At 43.5% G+C, this 22,161-nt stretch overlaps 1 protein-coding gene across 2 annotated transcripts; it reads left to right on the top strand.

The window, feature by feature from the left end:
- The first annotated feature begins 1,237 nt into the window (after positions 1-1,237).
- Positions 1,238-21,810, top strand: slco4a1 (solute carrier organic anion transporter family, member 4A1). Of its 2 annotated transcripts, none has more exons than XM_027006943.2 (13): positions 1,238-1,333; positions 12,749-13,348; positions 13,668-14,043; positions 14,943-15,033; positions 15,494-15,615; positions 15,798-15,909; positions 16,715-16,869; positions 17,756-17,999; positions 18,180-18,342; positions 18,508-18,683; positions 18,783-18,847; positions 19,033-19,181; positions 19,475-21,810. In XM_027006943.2, the coding sequence occupies exons 2-13, from the start codon at positions 12,950-12,952 to the stop codon at positions 19,652-19,654; spliced, it is 2,232 nt and encodes a 743-aa protein (XP_026862744.2). In that variant the 5' UTR covers positions 1,238-1,333; positions 12,749-12,949; the 3' UTR covers positions 19,655-21,810. The 2 variants fall into 2 exon arrangements, with proteins under 2 accessions (XP_026862744.2, XP_035378144.1); XM_035522251.1 differs by lacking the exon at positions 1,238-1,333 and adding an exon at positions 8,026-8,111.
- The last annotated feature ends 351 nt before the right edge of the window (positions 21,811-22,161 follow it).

Below are 22,161 nucleotides of genomic sequence, written 5' to 3'. Positions count from 1 at the left end.
CAAAAGAACATTGCATGAACCGTTATCACTGTGGTAAGGTTTAAAGCTAAAGAGTACAACAAAGGTTACATCAGAATGTCACTGTCACTACATTCTTGGTAGGCATTAAGTGCTGGTAGAGTGGGCAGACATCCAGTTTTAGGCCAGGCATTCAGGTTTTTCAGGTCCCTGTCCTCCAAACGGCCGAACACCTGGACAGACACTTATGTCATCTGCGAGTAAACTTGTAGTTGTTTTCCATCGTTCAGTATTATTTTAGCCTGTCACTGGATCACATACATGCCAAAGCAAATACCTTATTAGATCGCCTTGTAGCTTACATACTGGCTAAAAGCAAAAGGTTTGTGCTTTAAATGCTACACAGTTAGAATGCTTGCAATGGTGTGAAAATTTCCAAAAACAAATTATTTCAGTTCTCAGAGGTCAGCAAATCTTACCTTTCAAAGAGTAAAGGATGTGATACCTTCCAGATTTAAATACTCCAATAGTTGTGAGGTTTGTTGAGAAACATTTATATTGCAAACTTCTAGATAAAATTTGTCAGTAGTGTTGGCTAGATTAAGCTTTTAATTTTGGGTTGTAGTGTCCTTTTGGGGATGTGATGTCCTCCTTTTAGGTGTTAAGGTAGACTCTGGTGATTAACCTAGGTTTATATGGTATATTCTACAGTGCATTTTATCAGTCAGACAGAAGTATAGTTAGGTTACTTTGCAATGGGCTTTTTTCAGTGCATTTTCTATATTCTATACATATTATGTTAAGTATCATAACGGGGGGGGGGGGGGGGATAAACTGAATGTTGACATTTAATGCTAATTTAAATTAGATTATGTCACGTCGAGCTAAATGATCTTACATGTTGATGTGAAACATAGCAATGCCTTTCATTACATCAGGCTACGTTTCATGTCTACCCAAGTTCGACATAGCATTATAAAAAAACACAAAAGCGAAAGAGGATGGAAATGCACAATGGAAATGGCCAGCTCTCAGACGAGGTAGCCTACACAGTGGTGCATTGCCAGAAAGACTATAACCTAACACACGTAGCGTAGCGTAGCCCGTCATCACCAAACGGTCGTCATCATTTTAAACGGTCCGTGGCGCGCCCCGTTGCATCGGCACCTATTGGTTCAGACGCATAGGGCCACGGATAAGCGGCCTCTCATTGGAGGACGTCGAGACCTGAGCCTCGGCGAAGCTATTTGAGTCGCCGTGTGCTACACGGGCTGAGCGGCGCAAGTGACGGGCATGGATGCCATCGAGGTATAGCTGACTCTAGCTGTCTCGAAGGACTCGGCAGTGGCGGAGACGTCTGCGTCGACGTGGTGATGTGAGTGTCGGCTGTGTGTGTGTGTGTGTGTGTCCACACCGGTGTAACGGAGCGGCGATGAGTAGCGAGTGATAACGGCACGTGACGGCGTGTCTCAAAATCGGCATGACTGGCAGGTCTGGGATGCGAAATCTTAGCCTCACAGCCCGTTTGTTGTCCGCCTTAGCGTGGCAGATATATCTGGCCAGTATTTCGTGACGTTAGACATGAGGATATGTGGCACTGAACGGAACAAATGAACCTTGATTCATCAGTGCTTGCGGTAGCTAGCTGGCTATAAAAGATGGCTAGCAGGCATCTAATCTACCTGTTACAACCCGGCGCGGTTTCGAAGTGGCGAGTAGATATGACGGCTCTTAACTCTTCCACCTTGGAAGCCGTTATTTTTTATGAAACACTGGTTTCGTTAAGAAATTCAGTGTAGGCCATCACTGCATTTAAGTCATGGGTTTCTTTTTTCCATTTGCGTTTTTGCGCTGAAATATAAATGGAAGTACAGTGATCTAGAACCACGTCTGTGCTGTGTAGGCTACATGTGCGACGAGACAGGTGGGTGTGGCACTTAAGGGAAACGATAGCTAGCTATCTTGCAAGATGTAAAATGGTTTTGTAATGAAGTGCCTGGAATAGAGGTGGTGGACAAGTTTCCGCGGGTGAACTGAAGACATCTACTTTACGCAAGCGTTATAACTGGATAATGTGAACCCCAAGAGGCATACTTCTCTAATATTTGTAGGATTCGGTGTATTTTGGCGTGTATTTCCAGACAACAACGACTACAATAATAATAATTCAAGAGGGTTTGTGCCCATCCATATGTTAACTGACACTTGCCCTATGTGACCTGCAGCTAACACTTCTACCTCCTCCCCTCCTCTCTCCCCAGAGAGAGGTTCAGAGGTTCATCAGGAATAAAATTCACATTAAAAGCTTTATTACCTGAGCCTGACACAGGTAGACATGGTGTGCATTGACTCTGGGGTTAATTTAGTCAAATGGAATCCTCTGTCTTTGTGAGTGGGTGGGTGCGTGCGTGGGTAAGTTTAAATAACAAACAATTTCTTTATATTATCATGGTAGAGCAATTTTTTATGTCTGTGGCACAGGGTAGTATGATAAGGGCAGTATCTCTTTACATTTTTAATTCTACGAGTTTATTAATTTTTACTTGCACAAACTATTTAATGTACTATTCTTTAATGAGTTTAAGTAATAAAATTAATGTGTAAACTGAATAAAATTTAAGTTTAAATTTCAAACGTATCAATCAAATTTCACATAATGATAAAACCAGATGAATTATATTTGGGGGCGAGACATTATGGTAGGCAGTGTTTAATTACAATTTTTAATTAACTAGAGTTCTGGCATTGCTTAACAAAATCAAGCTAATGCTTGTTAAATTCTCCTTGGCTAGCTAAATCATTCCAAATAAAAGAAAATCAGAAAATCAGTCAGATGTTAATTCACATGTAGACTGTTAGATAGTGTTTAGGAGAATTTGAAAGAAACCTTTTGATACGCATATATAAAATTTGTTCAAATAATATGCTTTGTTAAGAAGTGAGCATTAAAAACAGGTAGGGGATGCAGGTCATTCTAAAATGTACAGTAACACTACACTGAGTTGCTAGTTCATTAGGTACACCTATTCTATAGCTGTGTTCATAAGTGATCACATAATAGTATTTACACACACATGTATCGTATAAATGTATATGAAGTGGATCCAGCCAACAACTGCCATTTGGTCAAAAGCAGCTCATTTGCAAAAGAGGTCAGTAAAGGTTCATGCAGCATGGTATGGCAGCCTATGAGATATAGCTGTAGTGGTCAGAAGCTATAGGAGAGGAGACAGGACAGTTGTTTACCCATAAGTGAGCAGACTCCAAATGAATTGGTGCAAAAGAATTGAATCACCGTAGTTGTTCAGCAGCTGGCTGGAAAGATTGTTCCAATGGATTGTTCTAATGATCCCAGTGCATATAAAACAGAAAAATACATAAACTGCTTTACATCTGCCTGGCTTTCATTCTTAAAGCAATCACCCACCTTGACACGTTGCCTCTCCTGCCTCTCAAGTTCTGCATTAACCACAGGGCTCTCCTCGTCTGCTTGTCCCACTGCTGTCAGCTGGTTGTGTGAAGGGTGGGGCAGAGATTCTGTGCATTCTGCTGTACTGCAGCGTGATATGACTTTAGATCCATGCTGCTGCTTCCCATGTCTCAAAGCACTTGTGGAATTGAACTGACGCCTTATGGCCCTCCGTTTGCCACCACGTGAACCGCAGACTGCGTGTTTTTTTTTAAACTGTTATCATATTCTGTCTTTCTGTCACTTTGTCTCTCTCTCCCTATGTGGTACTTTCTCTCTGCCCTGCTACTTGGAGGTTAGGATGGTGACTCAGCTCGAGAACAATCCAGGCTGGGCCGTGCCCATCTCCACGAGCAGAGCAGAGTAGAGGAGTCTCATTTCCCTTTAACCTCCTCACAAACCTGCATTGGTTATTCATCATTTCATGTACAGCTGCTCTGTTCTGTGACATTGAAACTTCTTGAGTTTCCCCATTTCTGCTTTAACAGTTTTCATTGTGTCAATGGCCAAACAAAGGCATTAGGCACTAGGGAGTTCTGCTTTAGACTATAAAAAAGAGGTAGACTTTCAGGGCGTGTTAAAGCAACTGTGTACCCTTCCTCTGTGGCTTGGGTTGTCAGGGCAGGAGGAGTAAGGTCAGAATTACCTAAAGAGTACAACCCATGAAGGTGGCCATGAGAAACCCATTTTATCAACTCGAATATGTGCCGAATAGGTACGAGCTGATTGGTTGCTTCACCATCTCTCCAGCAAGCCAACATTCATGTGCGAGACGCCATAAGCCAAGTGGGGTACTGGGTTTGTTCTGCCATGGCGTAGGGAGAGAAGGAGGGAGGAATTGGGTTAGGTGGTCAGGTGATTGGTTGGACTCCAGGTGATTTGTTTTTTGCATGGAATACCCATGGTTAGTGGTGTTAGGCTCTGCATTCAAAGGCCTGCTACTGCAAGCAGTGTTGAAAGTTGAGTAAGGTGTAGCCTAGACTATGCAGAGATTAAGATACTGTTACCTCCATGATGGTCTCAGCCACAGGCGCATCACCTATGCGGATTTGGAAAGTCTGATATCTGTAGTGCCTTAACCTGGCCATACTGTCAGGATTCTTCCAGATGCATTATGGTTGGTCAGCCTTCATTTTGTACTGGTCCGACATGAATCAAAGTTTTATTGCTCCAGCCAAATTCAACCTTAGTGAACAGTTGCACACAATGAGGTAAAATGAGCCATTCAGAGCACGATATATTTGGGTGGGGAAAAAGGTTTGTGAAGGCCATAGTATCTCATCATTAATTGATTAGTAATAAGTAAGAGAGAAATCAGTGCTTGATTGCTGACAGGCTACAAGAAAAGCCTTATATTTTTATAGGCATGGTCCTAACTCTGAACAGAAGGGTTCCCAAATCATCAGATTTTGTTGTTCATGTGTCCCTTTCTGTCAGTTATGGAGCACGTTCACATGCACATTACCTTAGTTACATCTAATAACTACAAGAAAGCAGATTTTGTCAGTAATCCAGTTAACACATTTATATGCACTTCAGGAATCAGATGACGGGTAAACTCTGGGTCTACTATGAGTCTTGCAGGAATCTGATTTCTGCTTTGCAGCCCGCAAATAAACTCAAGCAGTATGTAATGTGACAAGGAAGGCCAGATGCTCGCGGATGTGGATGGATAGATAGGTTTATTATGTTCCAACTTCGTAATGGGTGAACCAGCCAGGGTCGAAACCAGGAAAGCCAATATAGGGGTAATCCAAATCATGTAGGTAAACAGTCCAAGTCCAATAACCAGTGAGAAACTAATTAGGCAAACAATACAAAAGGGGTAGGCAAAAAGCAGTAGTCCAGAGAGCAAAAACACAATCGAAAACACGGGAAAGCAAACAAGGAAACCAAACTCGGTGTGCACAGTCGGAACTAGTGGCAATACTTCACAAAATCCAAACGTGAGACACGGGTCACTTCACGGATGTTGTTCACAAAGTTGTGCTTGCAGTTTTCGATTCTTCTTTTTCTATCTGGGTATGTTTTCACATTTGCATACGTGTACTGACTCATGCCTCTCTGTGTTGGATTTCAAGAAATCCAGTTATGGACACTCAATCTAGTCTTAGTAATTGGCATGCATGTTGTTTACATGAACACTTGAATTATCAGATTAGTGCCAGACTCAAGTAGACCCCTGGTGTTTGGAATAATTTTAACATCAGATTTATTTTTATTTTTACTGTTTACTCATTAAAGGATCAATGTCCTTTTTACCAACAAAAAGTTGCAATATTTATGAAAGTGATTATTATTTGTATTTGTTTTCTATAATTACATCTTATGAGATGAAAAATCAAAGTGCTTTAGAGCCCTTATATAAACCAATTTATGTTTCATAAAGCAGGTCCTCTACATAAGGTGGCAATGTTTAAAATAGCTTCAAAGATTCTGTACTAAACATATTTTTGTTCCCCTTTATGTCAGTTGCAGCATGTGTTTACAATAATTGTGATATCTGATTTACCTGAGACATGGCTATGTAAAATGTCCATTTTTAGAGTTTAAAATGGCCGGCACCCACTACACTTCCTATATAGGTTATAGTTTGATCTTGCTTTAAAATGCATAAAAGCGAATGTGACCGGGTGTGCTTGTTGCCCTCAGCCTATGTTGCAGTGAAATTATTGGTTAATATCGGTATCAGCCACAGAAAGGCCCACTTCAGCATTTTGATTCACTAGTACGCTTTAAAATGTATTGTACCAATCAACCAGTATGGTACACCACCATATATGTGTGCATGTGCTTCCAGTGCTTGACATAAAGAGTTTTGTCCATTGTTGCCTGCAGTAGGGAGTGGAGCAATCTTGTTAGTACAGTTAATAAAAGGTCACAGGGCCACAGGGCATATCCAGTTTCATCACCTCAGCCCAGACTGCAGTCTCAGGGGCATGATGATGATGATGATGAGGTGTGTGTGTGTGTGTGTGTGTGTGTGTGTGTGTGTGTGTGTGTGTGTGTGTGTGTGCGCGCGCATGAGTGTGTGTGTGCGCGCGCATGAGTGTGTGTGTGCGCGCGCATGGGTGTGTGTGTGCGCGCGCATGGGTGTGTGTGTGCGCGCGCATGGGTGTGTGTGCGCGCGCGCATGGGTGTGTGTGCGCGCGCGCATGGGTGTGTGTGCGCGCGCGCATGGGTGTGTGTGCGCGCGCGCATGGGTGTGTCAGAACACTGTTGTGGTTTCTGGTTTTTCTTATGTTTTGGATAGCATAAAGCAGATTGTTTCAGGGGTAACAAGAAAATCAATACAATATGATGTCAAGGTGTCTTTATACCCTTTTTTCCAGTCCAATTAGACCTTTGAATATCTATCAAAATAAGTCTTGTTTTTTCCAACAGCTTAGAAAGCTACACATTGTCTGTGTCCGATTACATACATATACATTCTGCATCTGCTGCACACTCTAGCTTAATGAAAACTGGGCAAATGGGTAAGAACACAATCATCATTTGACACTAGCTCTTCCGTTAGCGTTTGCACTTACAGCTCTTGCTGGTCCAATGCAAGTTTGGCCTTGTTTCAGATCCTTGTGGTGGCCTCCTAAAAGAAACTCCATTGAAATGGCTGTATGATGAACTGGCTGTATTATGAATACTGATGATTTAATAGGTACTTGTGTTGTGTATTGATAACCCCTCACCACCACTAAACCCTTGGATGTCTTCCTACTTTCTAGATATAGTAGCTGGCTGTTTTAAAACTTCAGAATCTCCCTCGAGTATTATGCATCCGGAGATTGTAAGTGTGCTCCTGACATTTAGAGTTGTCTTGCCAGGGATTAATGCAGTATGAGAATTAGTCATCATTGTCTCCTCAGTTGATCTGAGATATCCCACATCTACATTCTCACATGCAGACACGTGCACACAGCCTTTCACGCAGCTGAAACTGCACACCACAAACACTCAAAACAGCCGCAGCATCCCCAGACTGCTCTGGTTCAGTGAAGGGCTTTGGAACGTTCAGCTGGCTTCTCCCGACGTTCACCTGCTCCACTCGCCCGTCCCCGCAGGTAAATCCAGGGAGTGGCACGCATGTGAGCAGATGAAATCAGCACGAGTGTAAAGTCCATTCGTCAGTTGTCGTCTTTCAGGAAAAGATCTTTCCAAGTAAACACAGCAGGGAAGGGCTTCGATCAGTTAGCACACACTGAGCAGGTGCTGCCCTTCCTTACACAGAGTACTGCTGAGCAAGGCTGACATGATGTTGGAGTGATACAGCTAATAAAGCTTCCTGTGTGTCACACACTCACGTTGGGCCAGCCTAGTTATGATGAGCGCCTTTAATTTGGGAGATACACCATGTCTGATGTTTCATGGATTGTTGCAGGAAAGGAGTTCCTCAAACAGGTGAGATATTGATCAGTAAGGTGGGTTCTTTCTTTTTTTGGGCCCTCTTGAACAACAAATTAAACATAACACTGATGAACAGTGATTTTGCTTCCTGTTTGTGTAGTGTTTCATGCTGATGCCAAATATGTTTTCAGAATTTCTCTACCACCCATAGTTTCTTTTTTTGTTCCAGTATACTTGTATGTCATTATGTGTAGTGTGGAAAAGCGGTACTAAGGGGAGTGGAGCCCCTCTCTGTTAGCAGACTACTACTGGACACTGAAGAGAGACGTTCCTGAGGACAAATGTAGGCAAAACTCATACATTGTACATTTCCAAAGTACGTTTGTACACATTAAGTGTAATAACATTCCTATTTATGAGTAAGTAATATATAGTATAAAATTTACAAATCATGACAAAAAATTCATGTAAACAGATTCGAATTTTATTTTGGGAAGCAAAAAAATGTTCACATTTTGTTGCCCAATGTAATAGGAATTATCAGATGAGCACCTGTTTTATGAATATGGTAGTAGGATACTAATAATGTTCATAATATTCATTTCATGGGCTATCAAATCTTTTGGTAGGTACCATTTTCCCCTTATGTGGGGGAAAAGTATTTGCTCTTTGTAGCATTAGCCAAAGTAATATTGGACAAAAGGGAAATGTGAAAATCATGGAGCCCCTTGAACATTTCAGTTAGCCTTCGTGTAGCACTGACACTTGTAGACAGTTATTCTAGTTCATAGTTGTCATCAGTGTGAAACCTCATAAGTGAGGTCATGGCATGATGAGCGTCACAGGAATGTGTTGTTAGTGTGCCGTCTCACAGCCAACATAAGAAAACACAGACATATATAAAGGAAGGCAAACGTCAAGTCAAAACCTGCCTATATAGTGCTATTTACGACACACTTTGTCAGAAAGTAGCTTTACAAATGTATGGGTCAGGATTCCTAATGAGCAAGCCAAAGGTGACGATGGCAAGAAAGAAACCTTCAATGAAAAAGAGATCTACTTCAGTGTAGATGTGGAGCATCAGTTACTCCAGTGGGTTTAGGGTTGGTGGGCTGTTTCTGAGATGGCAGCATTGGCCCGTTCCTAGTGAATCAAGAACATTTTCTAGACTTGTCGCGGATGAGCAAGACTAGTCCAGCATTGACAACATCTTTGCACATAAAACGGAGAGATGTAGATTAGATCAGTAAAGATGACCATCACATGAAACGTCCATATACAGTAGACGTACCGGAGAATGGTATGTAGCGCCGGCAGTAGCTGTATAACTAAAAGGGAGGGCCAGAGCATGACTACAGTCCTGAGGGCTCTCAGACATTACATTGCATTCCACCCATATCATTGTCACAAACTTGAGTGAACGCATGAATTAGCTGGATAACAGCTCCCCTTTGTCCCAGCCTGTCAGGACTCCAGTAATTGTATTTAAGCATCTTCTCTAGAACATCTCTTTGCAAGGTATAACCATGTCTATAGTGCACAATGAGCAATGTTTCCGCTAGCTTGTTATGTTTACAATCCTGCCCATAGCTTTCACTTTCGTCTCTTGGTTTTTGCCCCAATGTACCTTTGCTTGTGATTGGATATGTTAGTATTGACCTCGGACTCTTCTGGAATTCCCTGGATGATCGTACCTTATCTGTCTTGGTGTGTACTTTTCCTTTGGATTACCATTATGAGTGAGAAACCTGATGTAAGTAAAGCCATTTGTACTCATCCACATGTGTCTGAGATATTCAGAAGCCTCACAATCAACATCTCAGATTACTAGAAAACTCCAGGCTCTGCACCCTTATCTACAGAAGGCTAACTGAAAGCATGAGTAAAGTCTTAAGACTAGATTTAAAAAGTGAGTGTGTTTGAGTCTCGGATTAAGGCTGGACTATTCCATAACGGGCTTTACAGGCAAAGGTTCTACCCCTGACTGTGAGCTTACCAATTTTAGGGACTAAGAGAAACCCTGCATTTTGCGAGTGCAGTAGGCAAGGTGTTATAGGATGCAATGAGTTCACTCCGATACTGTGGGGCCAGACCATTTAGCACTTTATATGTTGACTAAGCAAATTTTAAAATTGATCTGAAATTTAACTGGAAGACAGTGCATAGCTGAAAGAACAGCACTCATATGGTTTGATTTTCTAGCTCTTGTTTAGAGCGCTGGCTGCTGCCTTCTGTACCAAGGCATCTGACATTCAAGAATCATCATTTATGTGCATCCGATAAAGGGCGCTTTATTTCCAGTGGCGGAGACGGAAGTTCACCCCATGCAAGACTGACATGAACTTAAAGAACTAAAAAGGATTTGTGGAGTGCAAAACTAATGATTCTCTATTGAGTGAATATTTCCTCAGTGCAAACTGTTTGGAATTGATGGCATGTAGCCACTACAAAAACCACTTACAGAGGGCAATAAAAAGGGCAAGACGAAAGCAGAGAGACTGGGTGCTCAAAGCTGAAACAGCAGAGCAACAAATTTTGACAACAATAGAATTTAAAATTTAGAAATTTCATTTGTATGAAAACACAAACCCTGAAGTCATGTGTGGATTATTGATAATGGCTGATTTTGTTCCATTTCAATCACCTCAGGAGTCAAACAGCCAGGAAGACCGCATCAGCACTTTGAAGCTTTGTTTGTAGCCTCTACCTAAATAGATTCATTCACATGCATTTTGAAGGAACATAGATATGTGGAATCACTACATCCTACTTCTCACTACATGTGCAATGAATTACATGTATGTCAAAGAAAAGAAGAAGATAAATAGGCTGAAGGCCGGCTTGCCACATCATCTCTCTTGCAACATGTCTGCTCTAAAAATATCTTCAGTCTTTCAAAGGAACAATAAAGTAAACCAGCTGTCAACACCGTGACAGCCTTACAAATATGTTGTGCGGTAAGACATGAGGTCAGCGCACACTTGCTGTCAAGAGTGAGTAGCTCTTCACCAACACTTGGCTCCTAAGAAAAGAATGTAGCCAACTCCGGTTCTTCAGCATTGCGTTTGTCTTAAAACGTACGCACTCTAGCCTGTAAGACTTTTGAGAAATTAGAAGATCTGATGGCATTCATTTGCATACAAAGCAAAATCCAGACTTTTGCATGAAAAACCTGCAATGCTTGTCCAGCTGGGTTCAAATTAACATGAAGTCTTCACCACGAGGGGTTACTTCGACACCTGGGTTATGGCTGCGTAGAAGTGAAGTGCACCAAACCTGAAATCCAAAGTGACCCCCCCCAGTCGAGCCTCCAACAGCCCCCTTCCCCCATCACAACCTCCACTACCCTCTACCTTCACCTAACCAAAATAGATTCTGTTGTGACTGAGTTTCCTTCCAGTGAAAGTGTCTGGCCCACGGACTTCCTGCTTTTTTGTTGTGCATGCCCTCGTCTTGTTAGCACCCAGCCATACTTCAAAGAGAACCCTAGAGCCACAGCTCCAAAGCAAACACACAGGCCGCTCACACGCCATTCCCAGACGAAGCTCACTGGTCTCTGTTTCCCTCCATTTGATCGCGCTTTGAATTTGGACAAGAAAAGCCCCATGGAACACAAAGGTGTTTTTTTTTTTGAAGGTTATAAAAAGGCATATTTGTTTATTCCTTTGTGCCTCTGTGGATCCTGAGCAAAATCTGGAAAAAGTCCATTCACAGGCCAAGATTTCAGAGTGCTCCTCCCCCACTTCTAACGTGACAGTCACGCCACCTAATTAATATTCTCCACTGTCAGCATTTTTACTTTTCTGTATGAGGTTTTAGCTTGTTAATATGAGATTTTATATTCCTCGAGGTTGAAAGAGCATGATTCTAATTATTTTACCATATCCTAAAATGTGGAGTGTCTCAACAGTTCTATTCTGGTTAATTTGACTTGCTCTTTGTCAAATTCAGCGTCCTCTGAATGGTCTCTCAGCTTCTGTAGACTCCGTGTTTATCCCGGACATCATTTCAACTTTATTAATTTCCAAAACCTCATTTAATCTCTCTCTCATTCTCACTCTCACACTCACTCACTTACTCACGTACTGTGCTAGATCTTCATAATGTTTAAAGTGCCTGCATTGTAAATAAATCAACTGTGTAAAGCACCTCAACTTTACAGATTGTTTTTGGGCCCCTTACACAATCTTAGCTAATGCTGGCTTTGGGTTTTTAGGAGCAGAATGTCATTTAATAATGATTTTAAATAAGAAGCTATTTTAAACCATTAAGCTTCTTAGTTTGGAACCATTATAGACTTTTATTAGAAAGCATTTCAAGAGGAGCTGGTCCAACTCCTCCTCACCACATGCAGTGTGAGGGAGAGAGAAAGGGAAATTAGACACACGTTCATATTAACTGTTAGATTAGCTCCTTGCCAGTAAGGAGTTTTGACGCATTGAACCAGTACTGCCTCAGTTTTGGACTCCCCTGTAATTTTGTGAATTTGAATATATTCAAAATTCGTTCAGAATTCATTGGGGTTTTCATTAGGGTTTTTATTTTTGCTAGGGTTATCTTTATTTTAGTGCTAGTAATAGTATTCCTGGATATTTTCAGCCTGTTATATCCATTTGATCTGTTCATATCTGTTCTTGTTTCCAAATTAATACATTGCATCACTCCTGTAACTAAGTATAATCATCTCTTCATTCTATCCTGTTTCTTCCTTTCCTTATGAAAAGGTAGCCTTCAGACCCCAGATGGACTCCAGCCGGCCCCCTTTTCCTTTGCTTGGCTACTTCCCGTTTTCCTTTTGCGTAAATGTTTATTCCACCTTACATAAGGTGGAGATTTTTCACAACCACAGGAGATTTTCAAATAACTTTGCGAACACCCCTCCTCAGGGTACTGCAGGTTCTGCATCTTAGATTTGCCTTGAGAGGAGTCATGTTACCTCAGGCCACCTGGTCTAATTCAGCACCTCCTCATGCGTTTCAGGATGACATCTCCCTACCTCCAGAGCACTGGGACGCCTCCACAGCATTCAGCGTAGCAAAGAAATCCAAATTCCGGGTCCAGTCTCCCCTGCAGGCAAACGTCGACGCGGCGACACATCTAGGACCAGGAACAGCTCTGACGGCACCGAGACTCCGGTGACCCTCGTCTTCACTCAACGCTGCCCCAGGCCCTCCACGGGCCATGCCCCACCTGCTCAACACTGGCACCCCCTTCAGCTCCAAGCAAGAGCTCCTGGACCTGCAGGATGGCCCTCTGGATCCCAGCACTAATGGCTCGAGCCTCATGGGGTCCCGGGGCGACACATCCATGGGGTCCATCCCAGGCAGCCCTGCCAAAGACGCCCCCATCAAGACTGTTAAAGAGAGAGAGCCAGTGGGGGTGAAATTCATACCATCGGAGGAGGAAAACCTGTGTGGATGGGGGGCTGTGACCCCCGGGTTCATCCAGAGCCTCAATACCCCCCGCTGGGTGCTGTTCTTTCTGTGTGTAGCCTCTTTCCTCCAGGGCATGATCATCAATGGCTTCATCAACACTGTCATCACATCCATCGAGAGACGCTTTGACCTTCGCAGCTACCAGGTTTGTGCTTTTATTCCAAGGGCCAGAGAAGTGTTGAAGGATATCTGCGGACACTTGTACAGTTAAGATGATAAAACGCTGTTATCATGAGTGAATACTGGGTAAGAAAAAACCCCAGAGGTTACTTAACAGCAGATGGAAATTCTTGTATGCCAAAAACCACCTTCATCCAATTTTCTGGGTAAGCCTAATCCCTTAAAATAAATTTGAATTTAAAACTGTCTAAATTCTTCCATAACCTTTACAGAGTAAAATCAGTCCATAGTGTTTTCACTTTGATCTAATTTAACCCAAGTGTTTTGCATTGCCGTTTTCACAGGCTGGACTCATCGCCAGCTCCTATGACATTGCTGCCTGCATTTGCCTGACATTCGTGAGCTACTTTGGTGGCACGGGCCACAAGCCCCGTTGGTTGGGCTGGGGGGTTCTCATCATGGCTCTGGGCTCACTGGTATTTGCGCTGCCACACTTCACCACGCTGCCCTATCAGGTGAGGGTGCCCGAGCGCACGGGACTGTGCTCGGCCAATCACACAGAGGTGTGTGGGGACAGCGAGGGAAGTGGCCTCTCGGGGTACCGTTTCGTCTTCATGCTGGGCCAGTTCCTACATGGTGTCGGGGCCACACCCCTCTACACCCTCGGGGTCACCTACCTAGATGAGAACGTCAAATCTAGCTATGCACCAGTTTACATAGGTAAGCCATGTAAAATGATTTTCATGATTATCATGACACAATTTGAAACTGTATTTGAAATGAGAGCAGCTTGTTTGAACTCTATATGGGTGCTGACAGAGAAGGACCAACTTGCCATGAAATCCCACTAAATGCTTGATGCAGAAACTATTGTGGGTAAAGCCACATTCATTAGAGCACCACTGGGGTAAAAGGAGAATTTACAAGGTAAACAGACATCTTTCATCCATCAGTGCTTTTCCTAAAGAAAGTTGTTTTCTGAATATTTTGACTTAAGAGGCCCTTCCACACTCCGTAGAGAAGCTGTCTCTCAAAGAGTGATAATAATCCAGATATTTCAGTGGTCATTGACTCACTCATTCTAGCCATTCAGATGTATGTAATGGCCACTTTGTATGCTCGGGAACGGTATGAGTAACATGGGGGTGCTCCCTATACAGGATGTGGTTACGGAATGTGACTAAGTACATGCATAGATGGCATTTAAAAGGTCATGTGTAGTGGGATTGCAACCCCCTCCACTTTCCCTTCCTCTTTTGTAACACCACCTGTTCTTAAATGTGTATGTATGCGTTATAAGTGTGGACAAACGTTCCACTAGTTTCCGTATCCAAACATCAATAAAGCTTCAGCTGTACTATACGCCCCCCACGCTCACCCCACATTTCAAAGGGCATCGAGGACAATCGCAACCCCCCGTCGACACCACCTCCTCTCCCCTCTTCAGACAAAGCTTCTTGTAAAGGTGGTCTCTGAGTCGCTGCGCCAGCAGCAGGCAAACGGCCACGGGAACAGTGGGGGCTCTTCCTACGGCTCACAGGGGGCTGACCGATGAGCCACAGATGTCCTTGCCACTCCCACGCTGCCCTGCTAACCTGCAGTGCACCCCTGTTTCCCAGGTATCTTCTACACGGCAGCCATTGTGGGCCCGGCGGCAGGATACCTGCTGGGCGGCTTCTTCCTCAACATGTATACGGAGATCGGACAGAGGTGAGTGCCTTCCAGCTCCTCTCCCGCTCGTGGACGAGGTCTCACAGAGCAATAGGGGCCTGGGGGTTGTTGGTGGTCAATGGAAAAACAATAGAGCTTCCACTGAAAGCACCTGGAAGACATCTAGAACGCGGAGCCACATGGTGGGTGGATGAGCAGCATCAGTCTGCGTGCATCTTCTGCTGGGCAATAGCTGAATATGACTTCTTCCTTTATAGCATCATCCTCTGCAGCACAGCAAGGTGATTAAATATGTCTAATGGGCTGATGTCTAATTGGACCGATATTAGTGGTAGCATTGATTCAATGATGCTGTGTCTAAATTCCCACAGCCTTAATTGTGTGTCTCCCACGTACACCAGAAGTATAATAAGGGCTAATGTATTGTCAAAGAGCCAATCTGGCACCCCCGTACCTCAGTGGTTGGTCTTCGTGTGAAACCCTCTGCACCTTTCTCCAGAACTCCACTCACTCCAGAGAACCCACTGTGGGTGGGGGCGTGGTGGATCGGTTTTCTGGCAGGAGGAGCTGCTGCTCTCATCACCGCTCTGCCCATTCTGGGCTACCCCCGCCAGCTGCCAGGTAAGGCGCGCCAGCTCACCAGGACCAGCGCTCAGCACCGTGACTTCAAAATGTCACAACATCGACCAGTCCGTTCAGCTCAACGACATCGTGTTTCTAATGAAATTTATCATACCAGTCAACGTAGTCTGATATCGCACTCTCCTTCTGTCTCTCTGCCACACACTCTCTCTTACACACAGGCTCCCAGCGCTATGTGGCCATGCGCGTGTCTGAGGCCCATCAGCTGAAGGACGGCAGTCAGGTGACCGCCTGCGACCCTCAGTTCGGCAGGACGGTGAAGGACATGCCCAGGTGTGCATCCCATGACCTCTCGTTCACTGCCAGGTTCCTGTGGTCAAAGCCCAAGTGTAATAATACAGACAATAATCAATAGAATCCCAAGTGAGGTAAAAAAATAAATAAATCAAATCAAAAATTTACTTTCCAACTTTGCCAAAAAGAAAAGGAATAGGACACACAAAGCTGTTAGCACACATATAGAGCAGATGGTAAAGCACAATGTGTGCATTCAAACCCACTCAGGGAGAGTTTTTGGCCAACTGTCTAGAAGTCGGTCGCTCACCACCCTGTGGCTGCGAAGACACCAATGTTGCTCACTATGCTTTCATGGTTCTGCCTCAAGTTCGTTATTTTAATGAAGATGCAGGGTGAACCCTCTTTGATTGGTTAACAAGTGGCACGATTGCTGCTGATTGGACAAAGTGGACAACGATACCCAAACACTGGTTCGTTTCTAGCTGACACTGACGGTCTGAACAAGGTTGAGGTTTTAACAAGGTTAGGACTTTGGTTAAGTGCGTTATCTTGGCCTGAGTTACCATGGTACCAGGGATTTCTGAAAAGAAGCTGGGCAGTAGCTGTTAAAACAGGTTGTATAACTGGATAAATGTGGTCCTTTTTAAGTAACTCAGGCTTGCTCTGTGAAAATGAAAAATTGAAAGTAAAAATATTAAAACACTTTTATGTCTTTAATCAATGCACTCCAAAAATATTTTATTGTTGTTTTTATCTTTTCTTCCTTTACATCACTTTTTATTTTATCACCACACTCTTACAATATCTCTCTTTTCTCGGTCCCCCCACCTGCTTTCTCTAGGTCGGTGCTGCTCCTGCTGAAAAATCCTACATTTATTTTCCTGTGTCTGGCTGGTGCCACGGAGGCCACTCTCATAGCCGGCATGTCCACGTTCGGGCCAAAGTTCCTGGAGTCTCAGTTCAGCCTCAGCGCCTCAGAGGCAGCCACCTGGTTCGGTAAGACGGCTGCACTGACCCATCACGTCGCCTGCGTCATTGCGTCTCACGTGACTCGCAGAACTTAGTTCTGTGTGACTTAAATTACTTAAACACTGAATTTAATCTATTTATATAAATTGCTGAGATCCAGAATCTGAGGCATTCAAAACACTGAGTTATTTCCCACTGATTCCTCTTGGTTAACTGTTATAATAGTAGTAATAATAATAATAATAATAATAATAATAATAATAATAATGCTTTTGTTTTTATGTGGTGCTTTTCAAGGACCCAAAGACGCTTAAACAAGGACTGAGTCATTGTATTTTGACTGGCCTGATTTGTCTCAGCTCTTGGTGCCTTTAAGTCTGCGGCCTTCCTGTAGAACTGGGTTACTTTTTTTTATATTGTTGTGGATGGTTATTTTTGTAAGATCTGCAAAATGGCGCTCTTCTCACACCATGATGGCATATTCTGATTTCATGACAGCTTAAGTGCTTTTGCTGCTTTTGAAAGCAATCAGGCCAAGATCAGCATTCATGCAGTGTTGGGTTGCAGAATCTGTACACTAGATTTCCAAAGAAACAGGATGTTTCAGACAGAGGTCCTTCATATATAATATAATATATTCAGAAGGACAAAATATTAAGAAGTGTTTGGATTGAAGCACAGAAAAGGGGATGTTATTGCATCTGTCTTATAGGCACACAAAATGTGATCTTCCTCACACACACTGATTCACATGCAGTGAATCCCAAACAAAGTTTGGGAAAAAGCTACTGGCGTTCCCCCCCCTTCCCCTCTGTGGGGGACCACTTCATTCTTCCACTCTTCCTCCCCTCTTACCATTGTCCCTCATTTCCTTCTTCCCCTCTTTGCCCACTCCCCTCTTCCCCACACCCAGGTTACATGGTGGTGCCGGCAGGCGGGGGCGGCACCTTCCTGGGCGGCTACATCGTGAAGAGGCTGAACCTGCGTTGCCGTGGCATCATCCGCTTCTGCATGCTGTGTGCCCTGCTCAGCCTGCTGGCCATCTTTGCGTTCCTCTCACACTGCCCCAACGTGCCCATGGCCGGAGTGACCGTGCCCTACCACGGCAGCGCCTCGTGGAGCCCCACCCACCTGTGGCCAGCCAGTGGAAGCAACAGGTACACTGGCCCCCTGCTGGACTGGAGAGTAGTGTAGTCTGTGACACTGGATGAGCAGTAGATGGGAGTATTTCCATCACATGGAGAGCAGTTAATAACACTATGCTTTGCTCTCTCTCTCTCTCTCCCCCCCCCCCCCTCCCGTCTGTCTACCTGTGTCTCACTTTGCTCTTTGTTCAGTTCCGAGGCCGATGGAAATCTGACAGTGGGCTGTAACGCAGGCTGTCACTGTGCCAAGGAGTTCTACAACCCTGTATGCGGAGTTGATGGGGTCATGTATTACTCTCCCTGCCACGCTGGCTGCACTGCCGTCAACCACACGCACAGCCACAGCGACAGACAGGTAGCACATATACCCCACATAGTCATCACACCACGTCCAATCAGAATCAGCCATATAATGATCAGCCAAACCATGTGGTTGTAAAGAAGGAAAGCTCACACTCACTTAACATCACACAATCATTATAACCACAGTGTTTTCTGTGTGCGCCTTCGTATTTTTAAGGTCTTCACTGGCTGTACCTGTGTTGTTGGTAACGTGTCTTGGGGTGAGGAGGGTCTGGCTGTCGTGGGAAAGTGCAGCGCCTCCTGTAACCACATGCCAGCGTTCCTCAGTTTCCTCTTCGTCATCATCTCCTTCACCTTTCTGTGCAGCATCCCAGCTCTAACAGCCACTCTCAGGTATGTCCCTGAGGCACAGACACTCCTTTAGCCCTGGACATTTTGAAATGTTCCTCCTTCCATATGGCCAGCACTGAAGCACTCTGGCTCCCCCTACAGGTGTGTTCCAGACAGTCAGAAGTCATTTGCCCTAGGCATTCAATGGATTCTAGTGCGAACACTGGGTACGACACAATTTCCTTTTAATTCTTCCCTCCTTTTCATCTCCCTTTTTGTTATTTTTCTCATAAATGACACTACTGTATAGCCTCAGTCATTTCTCCCCTATATTAATGAAATAAACCTAAAGAGCTCTTCGTGTGGAACGTGGTTACGGCAGCCTGTGATAGCGCTCATGTGGTCCACACAGGTGGCATCCCGGGCCCCATAGCGTTCGGCTCAGTCATCGACATCTCGTGCCTGCTATGGCAAAAGCACTGCGGGGACCATGGCTCCTGCTACGTGTACCAGAACTCCGCCATGAGCCAGTACACACTCATCGCCGGCATCATCTACAAGGTAGCACAGCACATGCTGCTCCTCGCTAGCCCCCCGGCCTCCCTGGCCAAGGAGGGGGCATGTCAGATCCGGCAGGATCTGTCACGTACTGCCAAAATACGGACGGCAAAAGAATGTGACAAATCGTTAGAACAACTCAGTATTTAATATCTAACTTCCTTTCAGACTCCAACAGCTACAGTACATTCTGCATTGGTCTTTGGTATCTAAGTTTATAGACCATCTTTACTCCATTTCCTCCACACACACACACACACACACACACACTCTCTTTCTCTCTCTCTCTCTCTCAGGTTTTGGGCACTGTATTCTTCCTGCTGGCGAGCGTGCTGTATCGGCCTCCTCCGGACTCACCCCAGAGCAGCTGTGAGAACACAGACCAAGGGGCGGGACTCGCAGGCGGTGACACTGGGGACCTGCCCATCAAAGACCTCCCTCCCGAGATCATAGCCAATAACCATGCCAGGCTGTGATTCTCGCCCCACCCCCCCAATTCTGAGCATGTTTGCCTACCCTGTTCGCTCTGCCCAGGGTGTGCCAACATCAAATTCATCACAACCTCAAGATGCAACAGAGCACACACGCCCGTATTTCATCCTCTCTCCTGCTGCACACCAGTCGGGCCGAACCTGTCAACAGTGGAGCTGCCTTGCACTTGTCTGCTAGTCTGCAGCCTCAGTGTTCTGCCACTACTATCAGCCTACATGTCCAGTCATTTCAAAAAATAAGGACTCAGCAGGGGTTAAAGGTTCCTGTGGAGTGTCAGGATAAGTGCTGCTTTTTGTCATGATACTGCAGAACTGGAGGACTGTTTCCAAAAGACATGCTGACACATCTTGGTGGTGTAGTGTTTTACGTTGGTTATGGACTAAATGTTTGTGTGGAAATACGCCTGTGCTCTTAACCGGAGAACATCATGAATTAAATCGGCAGTCAGTACATTTTTAGAAACGGGTTACAGTAGATGCGAGGTTTTCATTTTCAGTCAGTATGAGCAAATGTAAAATTGGCCTTTATACAAAAAAAATAATTACATGCAGCATAGCACTAAGTTACTATGTGTAGTTTTAGAAACAATCCAACAAAGCTTAGTTATCAAGATTACATTACAATTCAAAGTTATTTATTAGTATTTACACATTTAAAATATGTCTTATTCTTTATATTAGAAAAGACTGGCCAGTTTAAAGGAACTTAATATTTACATAAATACTAATACAGTTTTATTGAAAATTCTCAAAAATATGCAAATACAGTAAGCAAATTGCTGCTGAAGCACACTATTAAATTATTTAGAGGTTATTTAAAATGTCTTTTCTGCAGGTAGTAGATGCAAATGACAGTGCCTTGCAAGACTACATCTTAAGTTAGGAAACTGTTCACACTCACGAGTCCACTTTCTTTCTTGTAACCTACACCCTCCAATTGCACTTTAATACATTTTTGATTCACTGATATCTCAACTATATAGGCTAGAATATATGTTGTATAAGCCATTCAGTCAGTTTAATGTTCACTCAAGTCACGCCACTTTATTAATATATCGTTGTTTACTTTCTATTACAAACTAAAGGACAAGTAGGATGAGTAGAACATATATGATTTTTGTATGTTGAGGTTACTTACGTACTGAAGGGGATTTCCAACTGTTCCAGTACTGTACCTCAGGAGTTTGTGGGTCAGAATGGCTTTATGAATTTTATGTCTTAATGTATAAAAAAACACAATGAAAAATGAACATGCATGTTGTAATTCTGTTCCCTACTATGTGTTGAGTTTATAAGTTCATATTTTAGAGTACTTCAAACTGATTTTTCAGCTTGTTTACTTGACACTATCTTATGTGAGAGAGAGAGAGAGTTTGGTGTGACACTGCAGTGTAACGCTCATCTGTGTTACAATAATGGGGATCCCAGCCCTTTTTTTTTTTTTTTTTTTTTTTTTTTTAAAGAGATGAAAGGGACAGTTTTGTTACTTATTTATAAAGCATGTAGAAACCTGCATCTGTTGTACATCGCGCCTGTTCAATACCTATCAAAAAATCTGAATTATTAATTATTGCAAAGTGTTGCGTGACCCTTGTTTTTATAATTAATATCCTTTCTAGATTGGAAAACCATTTGAAATAATTTATTGTTTCACTAAGAATTCCATAATTCCAAAGCCTCTAAATTAATTTTTGCATGCTTTTGTTAAGTATTTTTATTTATTGGTCAATTTTACTTTTTAATTTTTCAAAATTAATTATTTTCATTGCACCTCCCTGGTGCATTGCTACTGAAATGGTATTTATATTCAGAAAGCTATGCTTCCAAAGCAGAAAAGGCTAAATGAAGTCCAAATCACTGAAATTCAAAATGTTTCCTTTATTCTGAAATGTATGCTGTTAGAAATGGTTTTTGAATTGGTATGACATTTGATGTTTAATATTTTATTTATTTAACTTGTTTTGCAGACGTTAGATTATGTGGTTTATATTGCATTTATTCCCCTAATGACTGCCTCCTAAGAGATGGTGTTGGGTCCCGTCAGGCAGACAGCATGTGTCAATTCTTTGTAACTCATTATGATAGTTTATTAGTTAGTTGTTCACATTATTTGTCAACTAAGAAGGGGGGGGGGGGGGGTTAATTTCCGGTTTGGTACTTCTCTTGTTTGCCCCTTTGGATATAAAGGTTTCGTTAACTTTTGTTTTTGAAGAACAAGAAGCAACAGTTGATTCTAAAACCCAGAGTCTGAGTCATGTTTCTTAAGATTCTGAAAGGGGTGTGGGTGTGGGTGTGGGTGTGGGTGTGGGTGGGTGCGTGCATGCGTGTTGCAGAAGTCCAGTAAGCCACCAGTCTTTCACCATTACAGTCCTCTTGGGTGTTGCAGAGTAGTAATACACAGATATTTATATTTTGGGGTGTTTCGCAAAGTTTCCAATCCCCCCCCGCCCCATTCAGGCCATCACACCTCTGTAGCTGCTAGTATGGCTATA

This window comes from Electrophorus electricus, chromosome 24 (genome assembly GCF_013358815.1).
Source record: "Electrophorus electricus isolate fEleEle1 chromosome 24, fEleEle1.pri, whole genome shotgun sequence".
Classification (NCBI taxonomy): domain Eukaryota; kingdom Metazoa; phylum Chordata; class Actinopteri; order Gymnotiformes; family Gymnotidae; genus Electrophorus; species Electrophorus electricus.
The sequence above is the reverse complement of the archived record's forward strand: the minus strand, read 5'-3'. Positions and strand labels throughout refer to the sequence as shown.